Source organism: Vidua chalybeata, chromosome 10, assembly GCF_026979565.1.
Source record: "Vidua chalybeata isolate OUT-0048 chromosome 10, bVidCha1 merged haplotype, whole genome shotgun sequence".
NCBI classification, from domain to species: Eukaryota; Metazoa; Chordata; class Aves; order Passeriformes; family Viduidae; genus Vidua; species Vidua chalybeata.
This window is the reverse complement of record NC_071539.1, coordinates 16970540-16997625: the sequence shown is the minus strand read 5'-3', so window position 1 is coordinate 16997625 and position 27086 is coordinate 16970540. Positions and strand designations below refer to the sequence as shown.

The 27086-nt window shown below is 40.5% G+C and overlaps 1 protein-coding gene across 3 annotated transcripts in view; it reads right to left on the bottom strand.

Annotated features, from left to right (window-relative positions):
- The window catches only part of DOCK10 (dedicator of cytokinesis 10), a 146945-nt gene that overhangs the window by 10592 nt on the left and 109267 nt on the right, over positions 1–27086 (bottom strand). Inside the window, exons 26-50 of one of the 3 annotated variants that reach the window (XM_053951677.1) lie at positions 25175–25288; positions 24030–24101; positions 23485–23631; positions 22349–22432; positions 19665–19761; positions 19012–19056; positions 18390–18565; positions 18146–18262; positions 17062–17173; positions 16206–16327; positions 16006–16120; positions 15775–15841; positions 14982–15029; positions 14207–14308; positions 13184–13308; positions 12692–12804; positions 11835–11972; positions 9798–9980; positions 9139–9249; positions 7570–7785; positions 6833–6890; positions 6407–6505; positions 4684–4790; positions 4093–4215; positions 3035–3148 (exon numbers count right to left, since the gene is read on the bottom strand). In XM_053951677.1, coding sequence (XP_053807652.1) covers positions 3035–3148; positions 4093–4215; positions 4684–4790; positions 6407–6505; positions 6833–6890; positions 7570–7785; positions 9139–9249; positions 9798–9980; positions 11835–11972; positions 12692–12804; positions 13184–13308; positions 14207–14308; positions 14982–15029; positions 15775–15841; positions 16006–16120; positions 16206–16327; positions 17062–17173; positions 18146–18262; positions 18390–18565; positions 19012–19056; positions 19665–19761; positions 22349–22432; positions 23485–23631; positions 24030–24101; positions 25175–25288 — 2805 coding nt within the window. The remainder of the gene's footprint in view (positions 1–3034; positions 3149–4092; positions 4216–4683; positions 4791–6406; positions 6506–6832; positions 6891–7569; positions 7786–9138; positions 9250–9797; positions 9981–11834; positions 11973–12691; positions 12805–13183; positions 13309–14206; positions 14309–14981; positions 15030–15774; positions 15842–16005; positions 16121–16205; positions 16328–17061; positions 17174–18145; positions 18263–18389; positions 18566–19011; positions 19057–19664; positions 19762–22348; positions 22433–23484; positions 23632–24029; positions 24102–25174; positions 25289–27086) is intronic. The other 2 variants (XM_053951675.1, XM_053951676.1) reach the window with 2 other exon arrangements.

The following is a 27086-nucleotide window of genomic DNA, read 5'->3' as shown; positions in this document are numbered from 1 at the left end:
GTTTTCAACAAAACCCCTCATGTTTTCCAAAATGATCACATAGCAAGCTAGAATACAGTTTATGCTCTTAAACCCTGATTCTGCGTGTGTTTGCATGCTGGAACACAGTGTTTACATGTAAGTGCCAAATCTCTGCTGATGCTGCATGGCACACTGAGATGATATCTCTGTTAATCGTTTGACTTAAAAAAAAAATACCCGAAAACAAAAAACTAACAGATTTAGTCTTATCTCTAATACAAGAGACATCATTTAAGTACATCTTCCCTACAGTATTTCAGCTGACAAGTGACAAGCAGAAGTTAACTGTGAGCTATAAATAATCATGTCTGCCATATGCTATATGTCTGGCAAAGACTATTAAAAGTAAGATTAAATACTTTTCAGAAGCCAAATATCCTCCAATTTCAGGATTTTAAAATATTAAGCAGCCAAGGTTACATTATCGATGCATATCCCTGGATTATTTTCATCCTGGCTGGTTTGGTCCTGCAAGGACAGTGCAGCCTCACAGATGAAAATTATGACAGGGAGCAGCTGATGGTGATGGAAGGCAGATGACCTCCTGAACAGCAGGTTACTGGTTTCCACTGAGCTCTGATGCTCTGAGACACAAATTTTTACCCAGGCTTATCACTGTGAGAGTTTTGATAAGGCCCTTCCTCATCCTCACACACTTCCAGACACAGCCTTGGAGCTCACAGTACATCAGACCCATCTCTGCCCTTCGTTGAAAGGGGCTGAGGTAAAGCCTTCTGCTTGACCTGCCAGGAACTGGCATCTAATGGTTCTTTCCCTGTCTCATCCCACAGTAAGTGTTGTGATCACTATGAAACTCTGCCCTCCAGCTTCTCCAGCTCCTTGTACACACAGGAGAACAAACCCTCAGCTCTACCTTCACCCGACACTGCTCTGAAAAACAGGTCTTGAATGTCTTTGCTTATCAGCACAATATGAGTTCTCAGCTATTCAGTATGTTTAACAGGATGTGTTTTGGCTCCTAATTCAAGGAAGATACTGACTTCTCAAACACTCATCTATGAGTAAACTCATGCACTGGCTAGTGTGGTCACTTGGGGGTGCAATGAGACACTGTCACCAAAGACCTTTAACAGAATGTGCAGTCCAAATCAGCAGCTGCCATGAGATCCGGCTCCCTGAGCTGGCAAATAAATCTTGCTGGTGAAAACAAATGACTGTGTCCTCCCTGAGGATCACATTAATTCAAACCATCCTTGCACAGGGTCCCTGCAGCAATGCAGCAACCAAATTTTGCCTCTGCCTTTGCATGAAGAACAGTTTTCAGGTGCAGCAGCAGATCATCTTTCTCCACTAAGAACCCCCAAAATTCTCCCTCCCAGTATTAACATTATTCTTTTGTTCTTTAATCTGCTTTCCCTGCAGCTTTTGTTTCAGTTAAGGAACAGCAGCCACATCACATCTCTTCTGCAAAGGGCAAGGAGAAAGCAGTGCCTGTTGCCTTTAGAGCCTTTAGAACCCAGTGACTGGGGGGAACAAACAGAGGAGGACACAGCTGTGACAAAGTCACACCCTTTAGAGCACTAAAGCTGTTTAAATGAAGTTGCCCTTGTGGCACTGGCACCTGGAAAGTCACTGCACTGTCACAGAGATGCTAACCCAGTTCAGCAGAAGTGCTGCAGCTAAATTACCCAGCGGGAGAGCCACTGGCTCTGGGAGAGTGCTGGCCAGAGGCTGCAAGTATGAGAGCCCTGTTTTGCCCTGTGCTGCTCCCATTTTGAGGAAGGCTAGGCATAAGGAAAATTCTGCCCTTCCTCCTTGCATTTGGCAAGTTCAGCTTTGCTAATCCGTCCAGAGAGCCAGGACCTGCCATTCCCCTCTGAATTCCCATTTGCTTGCTCCTACAAGGGACTGACAGGACCTTGGCCATGGCCACAGCCTGCCCAGAGTGCTCCAGTGGCCACTGCCATGGACCTCAGACTGACACAGCAGCCCTTCACTTGGGAGCTGCTGTGCAGGCCAGGAAAGCAGGCTTGCATTCAAACAGCATTAATGCTACCCCGAGACTTGCAACAGAGGAAGAGGGGCTCCAATCCCACTCCCAGTGAAGTTGGGAGGAACTTCCACTGAGATGAGATGGAGCAGCATTGGGGCCCACAGTGCACACACAACATGATGACAGGTACAGCTCGGTAATTCAGGTAACTGAACAAACAAAAGTTAGTTTGCAGGATGCAACAATGAATGCAGCAACATTATTTCGTCTGCCATGAACCGAAGAATCAAGAGCACAGGAAAATTAATGTTAAGTAACAGTAGAGGGAAGGATGAAGGATGTGTGAGGAGAATTAAACAAAACATGCAACAGAACTAGACTTACCACAGCCTTGAATAAGATCAAAAGGAGAAAAGAGCAAATTTCTGCATTAAAATCTAATTAGCAAACAGAATGATTCATATCAATCTGTTGTTTACACACTTTATATTTTAGAGCACAGGAAAAATTATGCTTGCCAAAACCAGGACTAAAAGGAACATGCTGGATTGCTACACTGGTTTGTGGTGGAAGAGAGCACAAAATAATGCTTCAAGGGTGCTGAAGCACAGCAGAGGGAATAATGCTATTCTACAGTACATTGCACAGAACCAGAGGTAGCCTGGAAGCAGAAGGCAGAGTCAGTGAAAAACACAACAAAGCATCTACTGCATACTGCTCTGCTTTAAGACCTATTAGAGTTCCATATATCAAAGATGCCTTATCTGGTTCTATTTATGCTGTAGTTTGAAAAAACCTGCCCTGCCTCAGTCTCAGCTTTGCTTTATGAAGTCAAGTACTAAAGCTGACACAGAAGTCTGGTCTCTAATACACCACTAAATTCACAGCAGTGGTTTACACAGAGGCAACTGAGTGCTCCCTCCTGACTAAAATCCTGCTGGGAGTCTGACCCATGAGGCAGCTTTTACCCTGTGATTCACTGCCAAGTGCTTCCCTGAACTGTATCACAAACAGGTCTGAAATCTCTGACTGGAGACAAAAGAGCCCAAGCTCACTTACCTGCCCATAAAATGCCACCCTGTAATATCTCCCAAAGAGACGTTTCTCAGAGTTCACCACTTCTGCAACCTTCAGGTAGGAGCGGTGGATGTCGTAGTACAGGTCAGACAATTTCTGCATGGACAAACAGACAGAGGGAGGGGGGGTGAGGGCAGGTGAGGGCATGCCAGCCGCTTGGGAAATGCCACCACAGCTCTGCACAGCCACAGCTTGCCTTAACTGGGTTCCCAAACCTTTGCAAAGATGGCTGGATGTGCTGAGGGAATAGTTTAACCTGTTAGCAGTCACTAAAGATTCATTGCAAGGTGTCTGTCATCTTCTGAGGAGTTTTGTGGCAGTGGAGCCTTTGTGTACAGGGTCACAGAGAATCATCCCCCATCAGACAGTGCTGCTGACCTAGTAAGGGGTCAGAGAACCCAAGAGCTGTTTGTGCAGGTGAGAACAAGGTGCCAACACCTCCCATCAGCTCCCAACCCCACACAAAGATGTGCTTCCCACAGTTACCACTAAACAGCACTTTCTCAGGATAGTGAACCAAAATTTCAGGTAAGTTAACATCTAAGGATCTGCTTCCTTAGCATACAGCTTATTGCTACCTACCACTTTGTGTCTCTTTCAATTTAAACCAAGAAAAATCAGTAAATGTGATTATCATCTGGCTATCCACAGCCAGATGATTTATATAAATAAGAAACAAGGAAACCCTGAAATTGTGAAGAAATCACACATTTTATCAGCATTTTATGAACTTAAATACAATGCAAATGTGCTCTTGGTTTAAAACCAAGATGTAAAAATCATTTTTTACCAATGTAAAAAATCATATCCACTGGCTAAGACAAGAGGTTTGTTTGAAATCTTTTTACAGATGCTGAAAAGAGGCAGAGAAGACACCAATGTTTTTTATTTTTTCATAGCACAAAATATTAAAAGGAGAAATTAGAGACAGGAAGAAAGAAAACACTCCTTTTAAAGAAAGCACATTTTTCCCCTATAAATTTTGATCTTCACTGTTACCTTAGGATAATTAAAAAGACACAAACCAAACACCCACTTACTTTGAAGTCCCTCTGCTTTTCAAAAACAGCAATGATAGGCTTGTTAACCTCAGCAATAAGCTCGTATCTCTCAGACTTCCAGAGGTACTCAACACACAGCTCCAGCTGTTCCACGAGAATATTCTGCAATTTCACAAATGCAAATAGTTCAGTGACTTGACAGCTGGTGGCATTTAATTAATAACAATGCAGCAAAAGCACATACCCACTATTTAATTTTTATTCTGGAACTTCCATATTAAGGTTTATTGCAATTGCACAGTGTTTAATCACATATTGGTGACCTAACTCTTCTTTAGACAAAAAACCCTGAAATAATACTAACATGAAAATACTTGAATAGTTGACATCTCATGCAGAAGAATGGGTTTGCTTCATGGGCTTCTCCCTGCCCTGACTTTCAGCTCTGGTACTTTATGTTCTCCTTGGCTAAACACCACTGCAACAGCTGTGACATTTCACTCAAAAGCTGAGTGCCTTTTAACATTGCCTGAGTACACTCACTCTAATCTGTTGTAACATGCACAGGATTCTACTAGAAATGACATTCTGTTAATACAGACCAGGTATACAAATGTTAACATTGCTGACCTCATTATAGGGAGTATCTTGCATCCCAGAGTCTTCCTTCATAGCACCTTCTTCTTTAATGTTGGGGGTAATGCTCAGAAAAGCAGGCCATCCCATGGAAAATAAGCCTTGAAATGCAAGTCATAATTAATGACTGAACAATCAGATACTTCAAGAAGTTACTAGATGCCATTAAAACAGAGCTGATGAGTTCATTTCTTTCACAGCCCAAGTAATGAGAAACACAAATGGAGCTGATGGAATTTATAAGACTATTCCACATTTTCCTCAATGATATACATTCACTTCTCTAGGCAAAGGGGAATGCTAGCATTTTCCTGATGGAGTGTTATTCCTCTCTTTGGCCTTTTGGTTCCTGAGCTTTAAGTGCTGGCAGCCCTTGCAAAGCTTCACATGCAACACTCCTCTGTGCACAGGAATGACCCTGGCAGGCTGAGGTGACACAATTCACACCTGGGGAACCTGCAGGTGTCCCCCCTGTCAGGTGTCCTGGGGGCACAGTCCCCAGGACTGCACAGCCCAGGGGAGGTGGCCCCAGGGCACGCTGTGCCCATGCTGGGCTCGAGGCCATGCTGTGGCTTTCCTGTCCTGCCCTGGGTCAGCAGTGCTGCCAGGGCCCCAGCCAAGGGACTCCCTTGCAGAAAGCTCTGGCTGGTGGCAGCAGCCGTGGATGGAAAGGCTCATAAGGAATAAAACTGAACTTAAATTGAGTATTTGCTAAGCTGAGGCCTTAGTGCCATGGTTGCAGCAGAAACAACTTGCACAGGCATCACACTTTACACATCAGGAAAGGTTTGCCCTGCAAGGATTTTCCTACTGCCCTGGAGTGGAGAAGGTAAAGCTGCCAGGGGAGGTGACAAACTCCTGGCAAGGTCCCTGTTTAATTTGACAGTAGGAAAATGCTACTATGGGTCAATTAGAAAAGCTAACCCATGGACACTGTGATGGGAGCCTCCATTCTCTCAAGTTTTGAAAACTGTCTAAACACAGGTTTAAATCAACCAAGTTCTTCACTCCAGCTACTATAATCTTTATTCAGGCAAAATCTTTTACCACTACTGAACTGTCTCACAACTACGGCTCTTCACAGAAAGCTTCCTTCTAAAAGCATGCATTTTTTCATCTTGCCCACAGAAACTTCCAAATGTATTGAAGGACTATAGTCTTTCCATGTTTTCTCTTTACCAGATATTTGCCCTTGACCCTGGAAATTGCTCTTTGTGGAAATTGCTAACATATCTCATGTTGAAAATTACTATGAAATACAGATTTCATAAACTAAATAACCATTGGCATAGAAGCATTAAAAAATATAAGCCTGCACTTTATTTTTAGGTAAGTATCATAGATTAAAAAAAACCCCTTTATCTATACTAAGTTACATATGGCTAACCAGATACTAATTCCATCCCCTGCCCTCCCAGCTTTGGATAGCCAAGGAATTGGACATGGATTTGCATGCTAAACACCAATTGACCCAGGAGGGATTTTCCTGCTGCAAAAGCCCATAACCAGAGACATTCTGAGCAATCCATCAAACCATCCAAAGAGCATCAGGAAAGGAACTCATGACATTTCCGACATTGCTTTCTGTAACAGCCTTCAACATGCACTAGAAACAGTTTTGATTTGTTTGATATTTTTCCAGATCAGTTGGAAAACAGCAGTTTGATCTCCTAATCATGTTATTTGACCCACAAACAGGCACGGTTAGAGCACTCACTTCCTCCATTGTGAGTTGTTAGTAACACATTACTATCAGAGACTTGAGCATCTTCCAGGAGCATACGTGAGGTACAAATCTTTTCCATTTTCCAGTAACCTATGATATTGTAAGATGGTATTAGTATACTGCTACTGGTATGTGTTAATACATGCATATTTAATAACAACAGACTGACAAGTGAAGCATTCTCTATTAGCACTAGCTTGCTAAACATTTAATTAAACCTCTTTACACAAAACACACTTTCACTGTTCCAGTCTAAGACTAGCATTTATGATATATTTTAAAAATAAAACATTTGGGAAGGATTCAAGCTGCTTTAAGAATACTTTACATATAAGAAAGGAAATAGGGATAGCCAAAAATGATTTTGAACAATAATATTTATAGATATACAGTTGGTTTTGGATATGTTGATCTTACCTTTTCTCTTCAGGTACTCTGCAATGAGAGCAGCAATATGAATATAGCACATAGCAGCCTGTAACAGGAGACCAACACACATGGATATGTTAAAGTACCCTGAATTACAGCATACACTTTCAGCACTGCCAAATCATGAGGCAGAAAAGGGAAGACAAAAATAATCTAAGAAAATGAAGGATTAAATTATGGAATTCTCCTCAAGTGTAAATTTCCCGAGATGTCTTATGTAAATGCATAGATTTTCTCAAGAAAACCAATTAAGATGACTTCGTAAATAAGGTATCCCTGAGTTATGCAGTGGAATTTTGCATCACCCATTTAGTCTTTCATGAACATGACAACACTTTATAAACAGAACTCCTCTCCTAGGCCATAGTGGGGGAGAAGAAAATCCTTTCTGTGAGTTACTCATTGCTCATAACCTCCTCTACACCACAGCTACTGTTCCTGTTAGGGGTAGGCAGCAGAGGTGCCAAAGTGACACTGCTCAGCTTCCCTGTCAGATAGTTTCAAGTCTTGCTCCAGCATGTATCAGGTACTCAAGATCAGGCAAGCTGGGATGAGCATATCACATCTCCAGGTGTTTTCAAACATCTACTCCTCTGATTTCACATATATGAGAGAGACTGTACGATTCTCTTAACTCACTGCCGTTGTCAGTGTTCCAAAGCCTTTTTCATCAGAACAGCTCAGCCTAAAGACAAACTGATTTCCTGTTCATTTCTTTACCTTACCTCTGATAAATCTCCATTTCTTGCGTGAATCTTGGCCATGCTTTCGAGCCACGTCCTGCGTAGCTCAGGTGTGCTGGCATAGGAATTTGCTAGGCTGTACTGCAGATCCACCAGCATCTCAGGGTCCTTCTCATGCTCCTTCATCTGAGCTGTGGCCATCAAAACCGTCCTGATGCGCTTGGTCAGATCCTTCACCTCTGCTGGGAAATTAACGTTCTTTGGGAAAGATAAGCAATGCATCACTGAAACCATCCAAGGAGCCCCATGCTGCACCCCCAAACAAGCTAATGTTCTGCTCAGAGAGAACCTCCACCCCTTCCCTAGCTGGGCAGGCTTCGGAGCAGTCACAGTTCCAGAGCATGCACACATTGCACACAAACCCTGGGTGTTTTTTCCTGATGGCTCACAGCACTACAAGATGGCCCAAGTCAGTTCCACTGCCCATGTGCAACAGCCCTGCTGAAGTCAGGGAACGGGAACAGGTGGTCCTCAATTGCTTACTGGGTCCAGAACTGGATCCTTGCACACTTTCCTCTGAGCAACAGCACCGTGTGCTATAGATAGCCCTGCTTAACTACACTCCCAGCATGTTTCACCAAGTCTGGCTCCTGACCTTCTCACACTGTGCTAGATTAAAACAGAGTCCTTATATTACTCACACCAGCTGTTCTCAAGATACTTAGCTCAGCTCTTCAATTTTTCTTTTTCAGATAAGCAGTGAAATATATTTGTTTCCAGACTTATTTCCATCCTTTGTTTTCTTTAAAAGTAAAACATTCAGAAAAAATAAATGAAATTAAATACTCCCTCCTCTATGTCATACAGAGAAAAGCACAGAAGCAGTGTGACTGGCTGCAGTGCTATGAAATTAAAGCTGGACTTCAAAAACAAATAGGATTGTAATGACATATTATTACTTCTGCTAACTATCTACCACCAATTTGCTTAAGCTAACTTTATTATTAATCTCAGTGGAGATACCCTAAAGTCACCTTCAGAGAAGAACAACACCTCCAAAGTATAAAACTGAAAATGCACATAGACACATGTTTGGACAAGAATTGTAAAAATTGAAAACCAGAATATTTTTTCAACAATTTTTATATAGACAATAACTACAATAGCAGTGGTAACTTTTCTAAGAGCCAAGTATATGTTCAGTGATTTAGCAAGGTCTTACAAAACACAACTATTGTGCCTGTTCCTGCTACACATTTACTGAACAGAGGAAAGGCAGCACTTGTAGAGTAGAAATTGCTTGCTAACTGCAATTGTGTTCCATTAGTCCCAATGTATGACCTATGACACGAGGCAAATGAACAAAATAAGCAATAAATAACAAATAATACAATTTTCCAATAAAAATATTTTTGTTTAAATATTATTTTAAGTTATTAAGCTTCTGAGTCACGAACACCTTCATGAACCTCAGATTGCCTGAGAAAGGCACACTGTGAATGCATAAATCACTGGCTAATAGAGCCAGCAATTTTATTTACTGAAACACTTGCTCCTGTGAAATTGTTGACCTTTCACAAGAGGTAGTGATTGACAAAAAATGTTTCTTACTTTCATCTGCTTGTCTCCATTAGCAAAATTATTTATAATTGCGAGTGAATGTTGAAATCGAGGTCCGCCAATCCCTGCATCCGCTATCAGCTGGCTCACTGCCTTGATGAGCTGCACAGGGAGCAAACACAGGATGCAATTAGCAAAGAAATCAGTTTCAGAAGAGTTTTTAACCCCTATTTTAGTATGACTTGATGTACTTGTAATTTCATACAGTGAAATTTCATACCTGTCCTATGAAGGTAACATGTACAAAGGCAAGGACTGTGAGTAATCTTTCAAAAGTTTGTAGCTGCTTACGCTTTGCAGTATAAATATGTTATTAATGGACTTTACATGTCTGTTCCTGTACTGTCAGATTCTGTTTAGTTCCTTCATCAGCTGTGTTCTAACTGCTGTAAGCAACATGTGAGTCAAGAATAGCCATTAATCTGGCAATGCAGATACGTTCACAGCTGTTGTCTCTCCCTGGAACAGAGCTGAGCATCCCAAGAACAGCAGAGAATCCAATCCAGCTTCAGACTTGGCAGGAAAATCAAGCTGCCACAGAGACCTGCCTGTCTGAGGACTGCAAAAGGATTGCCTTGCTTCAATGCATTAAAAAAAATTATAAAAAACTAATGCACATCAGTTAAATATTGATCTCACACTTCACTTACCTGTAGATGGGACCTGACTATTGATTTCTGCTTGTTAAATTCAAAATTCTTCCTCATGAAAAAATAAAGAAGAGCAGATGCTTCTGTCTGAGTTGAACGTGACCTATGGTTACAGCACTTCAGGATTTCATAGCAGAGGGAACCACAGAGATCTGCTTGTCCTTGGAAGAATGCTGATGGGAACTATTGAAAAAGATGTGTGAACATGTTCAGTACTACTCTCAGGTCTCGGTGCAGTTATTCTGAGTTAACAGGTTTTTTTAACCTTTCAGTAACTCTCCCACAGTTATTCATACCAGGGTTTAAACTAAACATAATTCCACATGCAAATTAAGATTAATTAAGAACTATACTCAGATTTTCCTACAAACACTGTATGCCATCAAACTGGCCTCTAGGAAGCCCAGACAGCAGGTGGCACACAGCAAGCCCAGCAGCAAGGAATCTGCCAGGAATGCACGACAGCTAAGCAGGAAAAGCAGGGGGAGCTCTGCACGGTTACAAAAGCTGTTCAGCAGAAGGAAAATACTTTGAGTAGCAAGGTCAGTGAACTTCCAGAGGTCAAGGGTTTGAAGAGCAGGAGACAAAAGAGAAGGGCTCCCCAAACCATACCCACTGTTATCAGCAGGGTGAATGTAACAGAAGACTGAGGGAGGGGAGGTGGAAATGTATACATGGGCTATAGATCTCAATTACTGTCTGAGGGGTTCTGCTGCAGGAACCACAACAAATCCCTGCTGCCACAGAACCATGAAGGGAGAATTCAATCCCAAAAGCTACAGCATAAATGAGAAGGGCAATTCTGGATATTTATTCATTCTCCCCACTGCATGGAGTCCTTCCATTTCCAGCTGTCTGGGATGTCATTTAAAGCTGTCTGTGGACGGTTTACCTCATATTTACCCCACCTCCTCCAGCTACACTACTGGGGGAAGCATGATTTCCTCCTTCTTTCCCCTGAGATAACAACCAGAGGGAAGCCACATGCTGTAAACTCAGCTACATTCTTGTGTCTCAATTACTGTCTGAGGGGTTCTGCTGCAGGAACCACAACAAATCCCTGCTGCCACAGAACCATGAAGGGAGAATTCAATCCCAAAAGCTACAGCATAAATGAGAAGGGCAATTCTGGATATTTATTCATTCTCCCCACTGCATGGAGTCCTTCCATTTCCAGCTGTCTGGGATGTCATTTAAAGCTGTCTGTGGACGGTTTACCTCATATTTACCCCACCTCCTCCAGCTACACTACTGGGGGAAGCATGATTTCCTCCTTCTTTCCCCTGAGATAACAACCAGAGGGAAGCCACATGCTGTAAACTCAGCTACATTCTTGTGTTTCATAGAAACACTTAGGAACCAAGGCCAGCCTTGCTTATTGTCACTTCCCCAGAGCAATTGCTATGTGAGTTCTACATTCTGGCTGGTTTTCAGAGGATCTCATCTAGCTCTGTGACTTGGAAATTGTGCAGCCTTTGCAGCTGGCACTAAGTGCCTAATTGACCACGACAATTTACACAAGTGCAATGCAAGCAAAGAAAGAGTTTGGCACATAACCATACTGTTTCCTGTGTTTAAAATTAGGTTTTTGTAAAACTGTATTAGTGTGGATGAACTTCTGGTGAAGTGTATGTAATACTCTCCTGCTCGTTCCTCTGGGGACAGCAGTAACCATTCCCTGGTGGATTCTGCAAACCAGGTATCTGCCACGAAGACCAAGGACCTCTAGGCTTTCAAGCTTTCTTCCATAGGTGGTAAAAGCAGGAAAGTCAATGGATACATCACAGAGCTGGACATCACGCATCTACTTACATTAAAGCTTTCCCCTTCTTAGGAAAATTTTCAATTTCAAACAGAACTGTTTTTTCAGACATTGTGAACTTCTTACTTTTAATCAGCAATAAATCAGACCATCTTTGTCAGGAATAAGTATTAACAGAGTAAGTTCAGAACTCTTGCCAAGTGTCCAACTGTCCCCAAACTGTACTTGCTGTAACATATTGCTAGGCATGACTAACAGAATAAACCCAGAGTTACCTTGCCTACAAACAGCCGTAGAGCAGCAAAGACGTGTTTGAGAGCTGCTGCTGACTGGTTGATTTGCAAAAAGAGCATGTGCGTGTCAAAGACTTTCTTCATCAACACATTCTGGCAATCAGATTGTTGGAGCTGCCTCTGGAACGTTCACAGACAAGACAGGACATTGTGATTACTGAAGTGAATAAACAGGAGAAGGATCTGCTGGGCATTCCCTCAGTGTGCTCCTAGAGAGATGCTTTTTTCAATGTAAAATTTCTGCAGATGATGCTTTCCCAGCCTGCTGCAGACTCTTGCAGTTTTTCAAGAAAAGCACTTTGCCATGCCTGTACTACTCATGGATTGTATACAATATATTTAAGGGTTAAGGTGACAGAGAGGGAGCACTAAAAGTGAAAGGAGCTGTTTGCTGTATTGTGGCTGTGAGATTTCAGCAAGTTGTCTGGGCTTGCTGAAGCATTCGGAGCAATTTTTAAGGAGGCAGAGGATTCACCTGCTGACTTGCAGACATAGAGATAATAAGCAGTTTGGAAATCTGTTGTTGAAAATCACTGACATCTAGTGGGATAAGCATGATTCAGAAAAGGTGATGTAATACTAGATGCAAAACACTTCCAAGCAGAGCAGGGTTGTTCACAGCTCTGGATATGTAGGATGATATTCTTCCACCTCTTTCTATTCAGTTTGAGTACTATGAACCAATGCCCTCCTAAAAGACCTTCACTGAGGATGGGCATGCCTTATTTCCCTATTCTGCTGTCGGACATTTCAGGTTTTCTGTGTGCCTGCTCCCCCAGGCCTTCCCTTCACCCCATATCCCACCAGTTAAAGCAGAAAAGAAAACCAGCAAAACATACCTGGTGATTCAGAGTGTAAAGACACAACAGGTCAAGAATTGTGAGGGAAACTTCTGTAGCAATGTTTGCCTCTGTGTCTACATACTGTATGATGTCTGTTTCATTGGAAGTGCCTGCAGCAAGAAAGATTAAAACCAATCTTCTGAGTGTCGTTAAAGATGATTTAATTCTGCAATCTGGTCCTTAAGTCTCATCACAGCAGAGATGGTATCCTAACTACTTTTAACCAAAGTGGTATTTTGAAGAAAACTGCTCATAGGAGATGAAAGGGGAGGAAATTTGAGTCAAATCTCACTAGCTGCACCAGTGATGTGAGTACATCCTCTCACTATTTGTGTTCGTCCTCAAAGGAGGGAAGAAACCTAATTGGGAAGTGGGATAGATGACTCCAATCTCATAATTTTAAGAGCCTCTGGTCAAGAAAAGGTCTGTATAGAGCCTGATCTAAATCCCAGAGAATTCCAGACGGAAGTAAATAATTTCTGTACTTACTTGCAGTGCTACTGTCTATCATCTGCAAGAGTTTGGGGTTAGAAAGTGCATTTTTGCCCCGGATTAATGGTAATGTTTGAGATCTGTGGTGCTTGTGGCCATCGTGACTTGAAGTAGAATGCATCCTGCAATTGAAAGGTACCATTAAAAACAGAATAAACTATTGTGCCTATTCAGAATTTTCCATATCAGTTCCGTACAGTGCTTCTCAATGGCTGAATTAAACAAAATTAAGCAAAATTCTTCAGAGAAACAAAAATGAAGGAAGTCAGTGAGGTGGACAAAACAAACATGTGCTGTGATTTCTTGAAATCACAGGGGACAAAACTTCCATTAAGCACTGAAAAAAAAAGCATCAGCTTTTTCAGGCTGATGTTTAGAAAACTGTCTTTGGGTGAAGAAAAACTGAGGTAAGTTCTGTTAACTCAAAATATAAGAAAAATATGTCCTGTTTAAGAAAGAAATAATACAGTTTCTATGAGGTGAAAGAAATTATGAAAAACTGACAATGACAGTAAAAATACATATGTGCATATTCATGCGTTCTTTTAATCCTCTTTGATGCTGACAAACACATCATTAATTTATAATGAGAAGCTTAGAACTAAAATACCAATGATTATTATAATTTTTGAATGGATTTTATATTTGTAACTAGTGTAGAATTCAGGAACATTTAACATCTCAAAATTTAGGTAACTTTTTAAAACACAGTTCCTGTTTATTTATTTTAAAAATGTAATTTCATAAATTTACATGATTAAAATTATTCTAGGACAGAATTACTCCCTGAACATATCACTCTAACCAACAGCTTGTAAGTCAAGCCAGAGAGACTCAACTTTTTTACAGTTCAAAGCTCTGGGGCCTCTGAAATTCGTTACATATTTTGTCAGCCTCTTTTCAGTTAAAGCTGTGACAGAGTACAAGTTCTGGAGGATGAGAGCCCAGGCTGGGGGTTTATAGAGTTAGGAATTCAATGTACCATGATGGAATATATATAGAGTTAGGAATTCAATGTACCATTGTGAGAGCAGCCCTGATGCCTGGCCAGAGGAGTTAGAACCTTTCAGAGTTCCATTATTCTGCGTGGCCTGGACAAACTTAAAAGCAGCTGCAATTTTCCTGTTAAGAGAAAGAGAAAATAAGTGTTGATCTGTTATGAAATGTGACATTGATTTTGCCATGTCGCTAAAGAGTAAATGCAGGCCGGACTAAACCTGGTGTGAAGCAAGAACTGGTTCATCTGGTGACCTTTAATTTTGACACTGCATGACATATAGACAAGTTCACAGCAGTAATATAAAATTAAAAATGGTTTCATTTTCAATGTCTCATCAGCTGAGACAAAGTGTGCATTCCACATTTCACAGCTGAACATGATGTCACATTCAGGGAGGCAGAAGATTTTTTTTTTTTTATTGCTGTGAAACAATTATCTATGCCTATTAAAACAAATCTTTTCATGACATGGATGGAAATACAGTGTTCAAAGTTCCCTTGTTTGGCGTATGCACAGAAAGGTAGTCAAGAATGGCCCCAGTATTTTGGGTTATAAATGCAATAATGGTTATCACATCATGCAATTCATCCTTTATAGCAGATATGTACTCGGATATGCAGAACATCACAATATTATCATTTGCATAAAAGAAAAATTGAAGCATACATTGGTTTCAGTTCCACAAAGAGATTCTTTCAAGAGAAAATTGAGGGATACACTGTTAATCTCATTTAAGTCTAACAAATGCTGTAATATCTAAATACTGCAACACAGAGTCTGTAACTACAGAATTACCTGACAATATTGCGTTTCCCTAGATATCTGAAGTTTTGCAGACAAACCCTGAAAGATAAAACAACACATTTTACACCTATCAATGGCTTTGTGCCTATGAAAAAAATGCTGAATCTTAGTGCCTCAATGAGACCTATGGCATATGCACCAGCTAGTATGCAAAAGGAACAGAATGCAGCAGTTCCCAGCCTAGGGATACACGAGGTGTGGTACACTTTGCACGCCCATGTCCTCTTTCTCTACAGTTGAAAATTCCTGCCTGGTGAGATGGCAAAGGCAAAAACCTGGCTGCAAAAGCATTGCTGCATCACCAGCTGAAGGTAAATAAATCACATTTCAGCTACAAGATGGTGAGGAAATTCCAAAACCAGCTACCTGCTGGATTCTGCAGTCATACATGGATTGGATTGAGCAAACCACCCCGGGGATGTGAAAAGCAGGTCATCCTAAATTATGTGACTTTTATTATGGCGGGGAAGTTTTGAGGAGCTAAATACATTTCTCAAGGGAAGAACAGAATCTCAACACCAAATGGGAAACTAATATGAAAATCTCTTTTAAGAGGAAGACCCAAAGCATTATAACCCTTTTTCATTGAAATTACAACATACTGGAGGATATGCATCTTATTAATAATGTCTCATTATGACTTTGGAAGACTATAGCAAAATAATTTAAGATACAAGAGCTATCTCAGACTATTCCAATAGGTGGACAAACCCAGAGGAATTGTTTGCAGCCAGCACTTTAGAATATTCAACACAAAAATCAAACAATCACAAAGCAAACTTACTCTAAAATGCTGAAAAAGTCTGTTATTTCTGAGAAGGGTGCTCGCAACCAGTAGGAAATCAGTGCATCTAAGGGGAGATATTAAAATATATTATGTATCCATTATAGGGAATTAAACTTAGCCCAAAGCCTGTAAAAGACACTGATAATTATTCTAATTTAATGTTCACTTGGATTCAGTATTCACAGTATTTTACAGCAACATAAATTATGTAGTGAGTGCAGTTTTTACCTTCCGAAATGGTTTTCATAATGTGAAGGAAGCACATAAGAAGGCTTCTAGTTTCAGCTTGATCCAGCTTGTCAAAACGAAGAGTTGACCCAATCAAAGACAAAGGTCTCATGATCTGTTGAGGTGACAGCAAAGGGCCTCATTAAGCACAGTGATGGACTCCCACCTCTAGCAAGCGTTTTCAACATTTGCACATGTACCTTTTCACACGTGTCAGTTCTGTCACTGTTTTTTTCATTGGTACTTGGGTTAGATTCAAGACTTGCTAAGGAAGCTCTGGAGTCAGCATGGTTTGCTGCAGAGATAGCTATTGATGAAAAGGCTGTAAATGAAAGTCACAGCAAACATGCTAAACTAAAACATTTATGGATACAAAAACCAACAAAAAAAATGGAGAACTTAAAATGTGTCACATGCTGGATTGAGACAAGTGCTTTGAACTTCCAACAGCAAAGCTATTGATGGGTAAGTTTAGTACTGAAAACATGCAACAAGTTGAAGTACAATGATTCAGTTTGCCATTTTTTATGGCATTAAAATGGCCTGTTGCATTCAGTAAGAACTGACCTAAAGACATAAAAATCAGTGGAAAGATGCCTGAATTCATTTCCCTGAAGTCTGAAATGGGGTTTGGAGGTAGTGAACAAAATAAGTTGTATTTCTACTCTTCCGTTAAGCCTGGAAAAACTATGAATATTTGCCTCATATGAGGCAAATGCAATATGAGACATCAGGAGTTTTCAGGAGAAACCTTGGAACTATTTTTAAGTCAGGCAGAGACCACAAGAATGAACTCAGGCAAAGGGATTTCTTAGAGCCTGAATACTGGCATCATTCCAAAGCAGGACAGTAAATGAAGCAGTGGAAGTAGAACAGCTTCACAAGAGAAAGTCAATCCAAAGACACCCAAAGGGAAGAGAAACATTGCATACCATGTTTCCCTGGAGATGGTATAAAAGAAGTGAATGATACCCTCCATGAATTCTAAGCAGAAAGCACAATGGATTGAGATACACACAAATCTGCCTATGTGTCTGTTCAGTCTGCCATTTGTACCTGCAATAGAGTTCAGAACATCTTTGGAAAAGGAGGTGTCCACAGAGTTTGCATGTTTCATTGCTGTCTGGCTCTGAAACCCACCAGTTGTGCTCAGGTCATCCCTGGATCCCTGTATTGGAAAGAAACAGAACCAGCTCCAGTACTCCATGTCATTATCCATAACTGGGATAATGACAGCACACCCAGGAGGCTTTTCTAAGGCTCTGAGTTTGAGAACCTACTTCCAGTTGTTTTGACATGACAGCCATAAAGGATCAAGGCTTGCCATAATGTGCTGAAAAGCTGCCTGCCATATGAGACTCTCTCACAGTGGAAGCTGTAAAGGACTGGTCTAACTAGTGTTTGTTCCTGAAACATCAACACAGCACTGGGAAACGAACATTAATTGTCATTAGCAATGCTCAAATGAAATGGGCTCATTTGCTGGGAGGACTGAAAGACACAATACCCCTGCAGAAATCTGCTTCTAGTTTTTGAAGCAGTATGGTTGTAATATTTCTACTATGAAACAAACATATTCCTCCAGATGTGCAGTTTATACAGACATTTTCTGTGGCAGTAAAGCTGTTTTATGATGTTTCTGTACCCCTTTCCTCCTTCAGTTACTTGTATGCATTTTCTCTGCCTCCTGGTATAGCTTATGGCCACTCAGTTGTACCATCTTTGGGTACACAAAGTAGTTCTGCAAAGACTCTGTGGGCAGTGGGAGGCTTTCTTTACACCAGTGTGTCCCAGCCTCCTGCCTGAGCACACGTCCTCCGAGCCCAGCCTGTGGCAGAGGTACTGGGCACATTTTCTGGGGCTCCAAATCACTAACCCTGAATTTCCAGCCCTGGGACAGCAGTGGCTGTTCCAGACCCCTGTTCTGTTCCTTGACAGTACAGATTCACAGGGCTCTGCAAGTGCCCTGCAAATTGAGACCTTCCAAATTTAACTTTGCAGATGCAAATATATCAGCAATTTCAGAACTGTATTCTGCTACCTAACTGGTGACCAGCATAAACTTGGACTTCTTCCCACTGGGTCAAGACTAGCTCACTTTGATCATTTCAGTGCTCAAAAAAAACCCCACATGAATTACCTGATTGGAAGTATTGATATTGAAGAGGAACATATCTTTCATGTAAATCCTTGGCATATTGTCCAAAAGCATTCCATAGAGTGGCATATACAGGTTTGCTATTTGTGCTTGTTTTGCCTGAAAATAGAAGACACAACATAATCCTCAAGAAACTAATAAATATATACCAGTAGCTAAGGAAGTTTAATGTATGTTTAGGTGCTGCATGAACAAGCAAATGAAAAAAGACCAACAGTTTCTTTACCGGCTCTGCGTATCGATCATCAAACGAGTGCTTGGCCATCAAGTTTTTAAGCACAGCCAGAGCCAAGTGCCTGATGTCCTGGTCCTCTTGCAAGGCAAAGCCAACCTCCCGCAGCAGGACTCCAATCAGGAAATGCTTACGGCAAAATTCATTGGTCAGTGTGTACTCTGGAATGTCTTGGAGTAGAATGAACAAGAGCGTTTAAATTAATATATAGGTTACATACATCCTTCCCCGCTCCATTTTCCAAATGTTCCATTGTTAAACCTTGATTTCCTGGTCTGATTGCCTCATTTTGCTCCTTCAATTCTCAGAATGAACAAATCTAGTATTATTATCTCTCAAAATCATGCAGTTTTTACTATTTAATAATAAATATGATTTATATACATGTTCCCACATGAGAATCTCAACTGTTTGCTCATTGGACTACTGACTTCTTGGAGGCACAAAGTCCAAATTGTTGTTCCCATATCCTAAGCTAGAAGAGTTCTAAAACACAGAGGTTGAGAGCAATTCCACTTCTGAAAATGATAAATAACTTCTGTCTAAGATTTGCCACAATGCAGTAGCAGTGGTGGAAGTAAAATTCTGCTCACTGATTCAGTCATATTGCTCATACCTGATGTTCGATATTCCTGTGCTGATTCTGAAGGCGTCAGAGTGTCTTCATTTTTCATAAACATAAGAAAATGGGCAAAAAAAAATTGCACTTTTTAATTATTTGTAAAAAAATATTTGCTGGCTTTTAAAAAAATTTTACTCCAATTTGAACTAAACAGCTTCTGCTTAAAAAAATCCCCGAGTGTCAAAACTGAACTCATTTTTTGATGCTGAAAACTGAGGTAAAAAGGAGACAAGAGCCCATTTTTTGAGCTTCTCCCCCTTCCTGCTGTACCTGTTGAAATCCTTTACCACCTCCCAAGGCTATGGCAGTAGCCCTACTGATTTAGTAAATCAGTCATCACAAAAATTCCAGTTAAAACTTCCATTGAGAAGCTTCCCCCTCCCACCCCCTAAGAGAGCTGCCAGACATTGCATTTATTTATTTATTTAGGAATACTGAAATTTTATTTTTCAACTGAAAGTTTATTATTTTTATTTTTAACTCTAATATTATTTTTATCACACTGCTTAAGTACCACACCTGAAAAGCTGTTGGGGGCTTCTGAGCCTGAAGTAGAGACACAGCTCTGGAGAGAGTTATTTATTACCTGCCCTTTGAACCTCCCAATAACTCACTGCTGCACAGAAATCCTCCTGGGGCGTGCTTACCAGGAATGTTTGAAGACCGTATGGGCAGGCACAGAGGGATGAAGTGCTCATGGTGACAGACTTCTTGGAGAAAGTCAAATTTGAACTGGTGTAAAGTCTGAAAACCACAACAGGCAATGGTTCAGTTCACATTAAAACGGGGAAAATGGTGAGACCGAGCTCCACTACTACTTATCTCTACCTCAAACTTCTCACTCACACCCAACAACAAAACCTTAGAGCTGGTTATGCCAAGCTGCACAAACAATAAACATGTGGTTTTCATCTCTGTTATCAGAAGAATTTGTCACAGACAAACAAGTGTTTTGGATCTCTGAACTATGATTTTTCATTGAAGATGTAGTGATAAACCTAAGCTTGATCCAAACAAGTATTTAAAGTATCCTTAAAGCTACCCTGGGACTTTTGATGACACATACTATAGCATTGAATCATAGTGAAGTATCTTCTCCAGTCCACAGACATTTTGAACCATCATAGTTATTATGACTTTTTTTTTTAAAGTTTCAGCCACACAGGTCACACCCAGAGCTTACTGACAGTAGTAAAAACTTCCTCTGTTGATGCCAACGAGTTCCACCTCCAAGGGATTTGGATAAAAAATAGTTTTGGTATTACTTATTTAACATCTCCCTTCAGAGAAGCCATCCAGATAATTTTTGGAGACTTGCATCTACCTCAAGAATTTATAATTCCTTCTGTAATGATGTGACATTGAGATATAAAGACAATACACCATTCCCAGCAACACGTTTTTATTTCCATCGTCACATCTCCCTGTTCTCAGTGACCAAGCAGTCATTCTCAGCCAGCCAGCAGCAGGGTTACTCTGAATGCCCTAACACTAGAAAGCGCTTGTAAAACTCCTTTCATTTGCACTAAAATTGAATTGTAGCATTTCTGCTGCCACCGACAGCCTGGGATACCTAGCAAATGGACTTTTCTGAGTCTACCAAGTAGGGGATGGTAGGGAATTTTCCCCTAAAATATTTTATTGCACTCTAGCATCTCTTCAGGAATACAGCATGTTAGCAGGACATGCTAATGGCAAATGAAGAACTGAAGCATCTGAAATGTGTTCCCCAAGAGTAACTGTGACATTTTGAGGGAGCACAGCAATGAACTGATTTCTAATGAGGTATTTCAACTTTTGAATACATGGTTCTCAAAATAATATTTAAATGTCAAAATATGGAATGCCATAAGGGATATTTCTGTGGAACCAAAGTTATGTTGCTTCATCCAGAATTGCAATAAATTCAAACTGCACTGCTACAGACTGATACATCCACAAAATATTCAGGCAACAATATACACTGTTAAATTTTCTGAAAAGACAGGTCAGATTGCATTATCTTTTTTTGATACACAAAAAGAAATCTTTCAGCACATTTAGAAGACTGACTCTTGCTTAGGCATTGGACTGAAATGAAAATGATGCAAGGCCTCTCTCTCCTTGAGGTCAGAAATCTCTGATTTTATTTTGTGACTACTGTTTCCAAGTGCCACAAAGCCTGCTCCAGCTGCACATCTGTCACAACTCCACAGTGAATCTACTCCCACAGGCTGGCAGATGGATCTGGAGGGATGCTGGCAATGTTCACACACTTACTGCCAAGAAGGTGCTAAGTACTGCTCTGCACACTGATTAATCTTAGGCTTTCCCACTGACCATTAATGGGCTTTTTTTAATTAAGCATCTGTTTCTGTGGTTGAATGTATTTAGGGAAGTTTGAAATGTGGAAACAGTTTTCAGATTGCGTAATATTATTTACAGAATTACAGACTTCAGGCTATGGCATTAATAACTGACAGACTCCATTCTACAGCTGTTCCAGAGATTAAGGGAAAGACCTGACTTCAGAATGAAGTTGGTTTTAGCAAAAAGCAAAGCAGACCTGAAGTAATCTCATTCTTTAGCTACAAATGCACACAGTATCAGTAAAGAACTAAAAACCTTGTGAGCTTTCTGGGGAAAGATGAATCATTCAAAGTGTATATCTTGACTACACTGTGTTACTAAATATATGCTCATAAACTCTGGCATGGAAGAGAAAAAGCCTGTGACTCATCCTGATGGATGAAGAGCAAAGGAGTCACGCTGAATAATTCGGGGACCTCTTGCTGTTTGAAATTGATTGTTCAAACTATATCAGTGACTAGTGCAGCTGTTATAGAAGAAATTCAGGCTGCAGGGAATTTTTCTCATAGCTAACACAAACTAATTTGGAGCAGATTTACCTTCTTGCATCATCAATGAGGTAAGAGCATGGCACTCACACAAAGTAAAGATGTTACAGTCTCACTTGAGTTTACACAATGGTAAGTTTTTCATATGCTCTTACTTTATTCTCCTCAAAGAAAATCACTGCCAATTGCTGATGATATTAATAGACAAGTGTACTTTCAAAGAATTAAAGCTTATATTCAGTCTTTTGGATTCTTTGGTCTGTGCAGAGTCTGCTCTTGCAGGTACCACTGAGTTGTTGTTTGAACATGGCTACTCACTCCCAGAGAAGGGGACACATGGATATTAAAACCAGGAGGTTTTAATCCATATTTACTCTAAATGTTTGCACTGACTTGAGTTCTGAGCACAGTGAATCATAAATAGTTTCAATATAAAAAATATTCTGCTAGTCAGTCACTTTAGAAAAACAGACACAAATAAAGCAGAGCCATACCTTGCTATCTCCACCTCCAAACATACTTATATAGTTGTTGACCATCCTGAACACAAATCCACGATCCATAAATGTAAAACAGCGCTAAGAAATGGGAAAAAAAGAATTACTATTTTATAGAAAAAAAACCCAATACATGGCCTCAGTTACCTGGCTGATCACTTTGTGTCCCCTGTACACTGGAATCATGTGCACAGATGAGGTGAGCATTAGGCAGGTCAAGGAATATCAGGGCCTGGTCAACCTCCCTTGATTTTTGTATTTATTTTCAGTAACAATGAATTAATCAAACTTTTCATTTTCACTGTGTCTGCAGCCTAAAGTAACCACCACAGTGTACAGTGCACTTGAGAAAGCTTCTCTAGTGGCAGCCACTGCTGTATGGCAGCACTGCATCCATCACTGGAGGAGGCAGGTGATGGGAGCTGAGCTGAGCATCCCCTCAGTGACAGGGCAGGCACTGGTGAGGAACCAACCCAGCCACAATGCTCACTGCCTGAGCTGTGTTCTCTCCCTGGGACAAAGTGGGACACTACATTGCTTTATGGTGAGAACACAACTCTTCCTGACTGCTGGGGCTAAATATTGACAGAAGGTGTAAGGGTTTTAAGGGCCTTGGTTCTGCAGTTACTGACATTTTCCTTGCAGAGTCAGCCTACAGGGTAGAGAATGAAATCTTGAATTCCCTCCTTCTCTGCAGTTCTGAACTCTGCAAAACTAGCAAAGCCTTCTGCTACACACATTCAAACATGGTTCCTTGATTAGGAACAGTTAAACTACCCACAGTCATTCAGAATTACAGCATTTAAAAAAAGAATCAGCTCAAGTCTAACTAAAGTCGCATTCCTTACCAAATGTTTGACCCATTTGAATATAAGGTAAGAATCTGCAAAACTTGAAAACTTTGACCCTTTAAGAGCATAAACAGAAATGAATTAAAATTGCTTTAGAGCAGATTTACATGAAGCTTTTGCATCCTCAAAGACCAAAGACCATAGAAAACTGAACAGTCACCACTGAATTTGGGAATTGAGCCATCTCCACTCAGAACTGGTTTTACTCCCTTTGACTAGACTGGTCTGGAGTCTATACTAAATATGGGGAAGTGCATGTGCTGTAATGACAGATCACCTCACCTTGAGAAATTTGGCAGTGCTGTAGTTTGCATGCCTGGTTTCCTCAAGAGCATCTTTGTACTTCCAAACAACATGGTCTGCTAAAACCATCACAAGTGTGTCCAGCTCAGTTTGAAATGATTCTGGAAACCTCCGAGTTCGAGAAACCTAAGCAGGGAATAGATCATCAACTTAAGAGTGCATGATGTCACACATCAAACACTCAGGGCAAGAATAAAGACAATAAACCACAGGCCATTCAACACAGAAGAATAATATTCCTAGAGTTCCATGGATCTATTCTGAGCACAAACCCCAAAGAGAAGAATCTGGTCCATAGGAAAATGGGAAATATGTCCTCAACCTATCCTCAATCTATCTTTGTACAATCAAGAACAGGTTTGAGCCTGGCAGGTAAGACAATGTAGGTCAACCAAATATTTTACCAAGTATCACAGGATATATTTTATTGGCCAGTCAAGCAGTAAAGTTCAAGTACATTCAAGTGCATTTGCCAGGATTCTGCATTTTATATTTTCCCTAAGAGATTTTATATATAAACTTACCTTTGTTTTGTTTGTATCAACTAAGTGCTGTGCCATTGATTTTAAGATGACTGCAAAGAAGAACCAGGAATGCTGTTCAAAAGAAGTAAAAGAGTGAATGATTAATGATTACCTGATAAACACCTTATGATGCATTACCATTCCTTACAGATGGATTGCATGTCTTGGTAATGCACAGTGTTAAACACTATGTGACAAATAAATTTCAAAATCTAAGTGCCATGTATTTGAGTAACACTGGATCACGTCCTTAAGAGAGGTGAAGCCATCTCAGGCATTTTGTGACTGTGGCTTTTTGCAATAAGGAGCCTCCAAACACCACTCCCACCTACAACTTCCCAGTCCTACTGAGCGCTGTCTTCATGGTTTGCTTGTACAGAACTGGCAGAAAGGAATGATGCAGAGAACATCAGAGAATAACCTGCCTTGTCAGTTCCATCAGACAGGTAATTGGGCAGAGAATAAGATGGTACTTGAACAGAGTGGTTCTTCAAATACCACTTGAAATGGTGAATAATACAGATTAATATCTCAGGATATATGTGAAACAAACACACTCCAAAGTTTATACACTGAAAAAAACCCGAAACCTCCCCACAATAAACCCAACCACAAGCACTTTTTTCGTGGCCCAGCATTTCTGCAGGTTTTCTGCTTTTTTCAGACTATTTTTTGCTAATGGCTCAATAAAGAAAATCAGAATTGGTTCCTTTTAAACAGGTGAACACATTTTTGCCTCTGGGAGGCCCTGGGCTGGACTGGGTAGCTCCTGTACCATAACCCAGAGGCTCAGGGACAGACCTTACAGATGTATGAATTTCATACAGATCAATATTTTCCTTGCATCTTCCAAGTTAAAAATTAAAACAGAGTATCCTAAAAGCAATTTCCCACATAATACTGTGTAAGAATTAGGTCTCAGGTTCTGACTGAGGTGTAATAGACAGGAGGAATTTTATTATGCAAACCACAGCATCCTGAGATACGTGTTATGCTGAGAACCTGCAGCAGCTCTGCTAAGTCTGACTGTTGGATCACTGCAGAATGTGATTTGCACACAGGTCATACAGGGAAAAGGAAAAGGAGAAAGAGATAAATGAGTTTCAGGCAGAAAACCAAATGTGCTAATTCAAGCTATCATTCACCTTTAAAACCTGTTTCACAGTTACTTGTTCATTTGACTTCAGCAGAGCAGTCACATTCTTGGATAGCTCCTCATGGACAGTTCTTTCATCAAATGATTTGGTCCTGAAGACATACTGAAGAAGAAAGAAAAAATGAAAAATTTCAGAATGTGCATTAAAATAAATACAAAAAAGCCTCAGTAGGAGATGATAAATCATTTATGTATCACTAACAGCTCACAATCTTTGCTGCCAAAAGATCCTGACTGAACTATCTATTCACATAAAGTTTAATTTCCCTGGCAGTAATGGCACAACACTACTCCCCTACAAAACCTCAGTTTTAAACACAGCTTCCTGTTGATTTCAAGTTAATGTGAATCAAGAGGAAATTCTGCTTAAAATCAGTGCTATGATTTACTTTTCAATAGATTATAGGATCCTGACACCTCCAAACTCCCTTTCAAGCCATTCCACCTGGGAAGAAAAGAAAAAGCAAGCAGAGGAAGTGTGGAGGGTTTTCCACCCACCTAATCCAGGTCACCTTTCACCTGCTCCTTCCTTCCAGTGGCAACAGCTACTCACAGCTGGTAACAACTCCTCATCCTGAAAGGTGTAGAGCACCCACTGCAGTTGACTGACAGGTAAAACTATACCCCTTATAGGAACTGAGCCCTCAAGGGAGGAATTTACCTACCAAGTTGCTAGGAATCATAAACCTACCATGACTATTCAACAATTTAAGCTAATAATTTGGTACCACTGCACCTTCCCCAAAGCAAGAGCTCTGACAGGGCTCAGTTGGGATAAAAAAATATTTTCAATACAACCAGGTTGGTAAAAGAAACAAATATTTCTTGAAAACACGTTATTAGCATTCAGCTTTGTTTCCACAGCAGATGCCATAAGCTTCTCCCTGTGCAGTTTGGCACTTCTGGGTCCAGTTATTTAAGTCAGTGTAATTTCACATTATTGCTGCATTGTGAATCACAATTCTCGACTTACTTATTCCCAAAACAGCATTTGTAAAGTAGGTGTTTGTTTCCTTACAGAGGGAAAACAAAGAGATTGGGTTTTGACTGCTGCTGGAAATGAGAAAACAGACCAAGAGGACTTATGGTGTAACTTAATGATCACCTGTAATTTCAAATATTATTAGCTGGTCATGTAGTAGATATCTACTGCAATTTTGAAAAATTATTGAGTGGAAGAGGTTTTAACACCCATTTGATTAACTACATTTATGTGTTATATAGTTTATTTATTTTGGAGCCTGAAAAACTCTGCTGGACCTCAGCAGAATTCTTCTGTGCTTAAACTGGGGTACTTGAGACTAAAATTGAACTACTCAGAGTTTAACACATACTGACCTGTAAACACATACATTCATAAGGTAGGAAAGTAAATCCATGCCATGCAAATATCAATCAACAGTTGTCAACACCGATATTAAACTGTTTTCCCACTTAGCAGCCTAACTCCTATGATGTTTTCATATTTCTACCCAAGAACATGGTAAAGTCTCCAGTTTATCAGCAATGTATTTGCTTTCACTTTATTCCTAAAGTGAAACACCTCCCTCCAAGCTTATGCCACAAATACTACTCATTATCTACAAATGAAATGTACTTTGTAAGAGCTCCTTGTTGCACAGTGAAGCAGGATGCCATTACAGACAGCACTCCTCACAACTGTTTGTCTCTCATAGCTTTCTTCCATGACTGTGGAGGATCTCTCATTGCTGTCATGATCTCCATTAGTTCTGTCACCACTGACCAGAGCAAGACAAGAGACAAAGCAATGGCAATATCTCCTTCAACTCTTTGAATACCCTTCAATTCTCCTCTAGTCTGCTCTTTGAAATACACAGATGAGTCAGCAAACATAACACTCAAAGATACTACAACTTTCTTGCTACTGATTCATCAAGCAT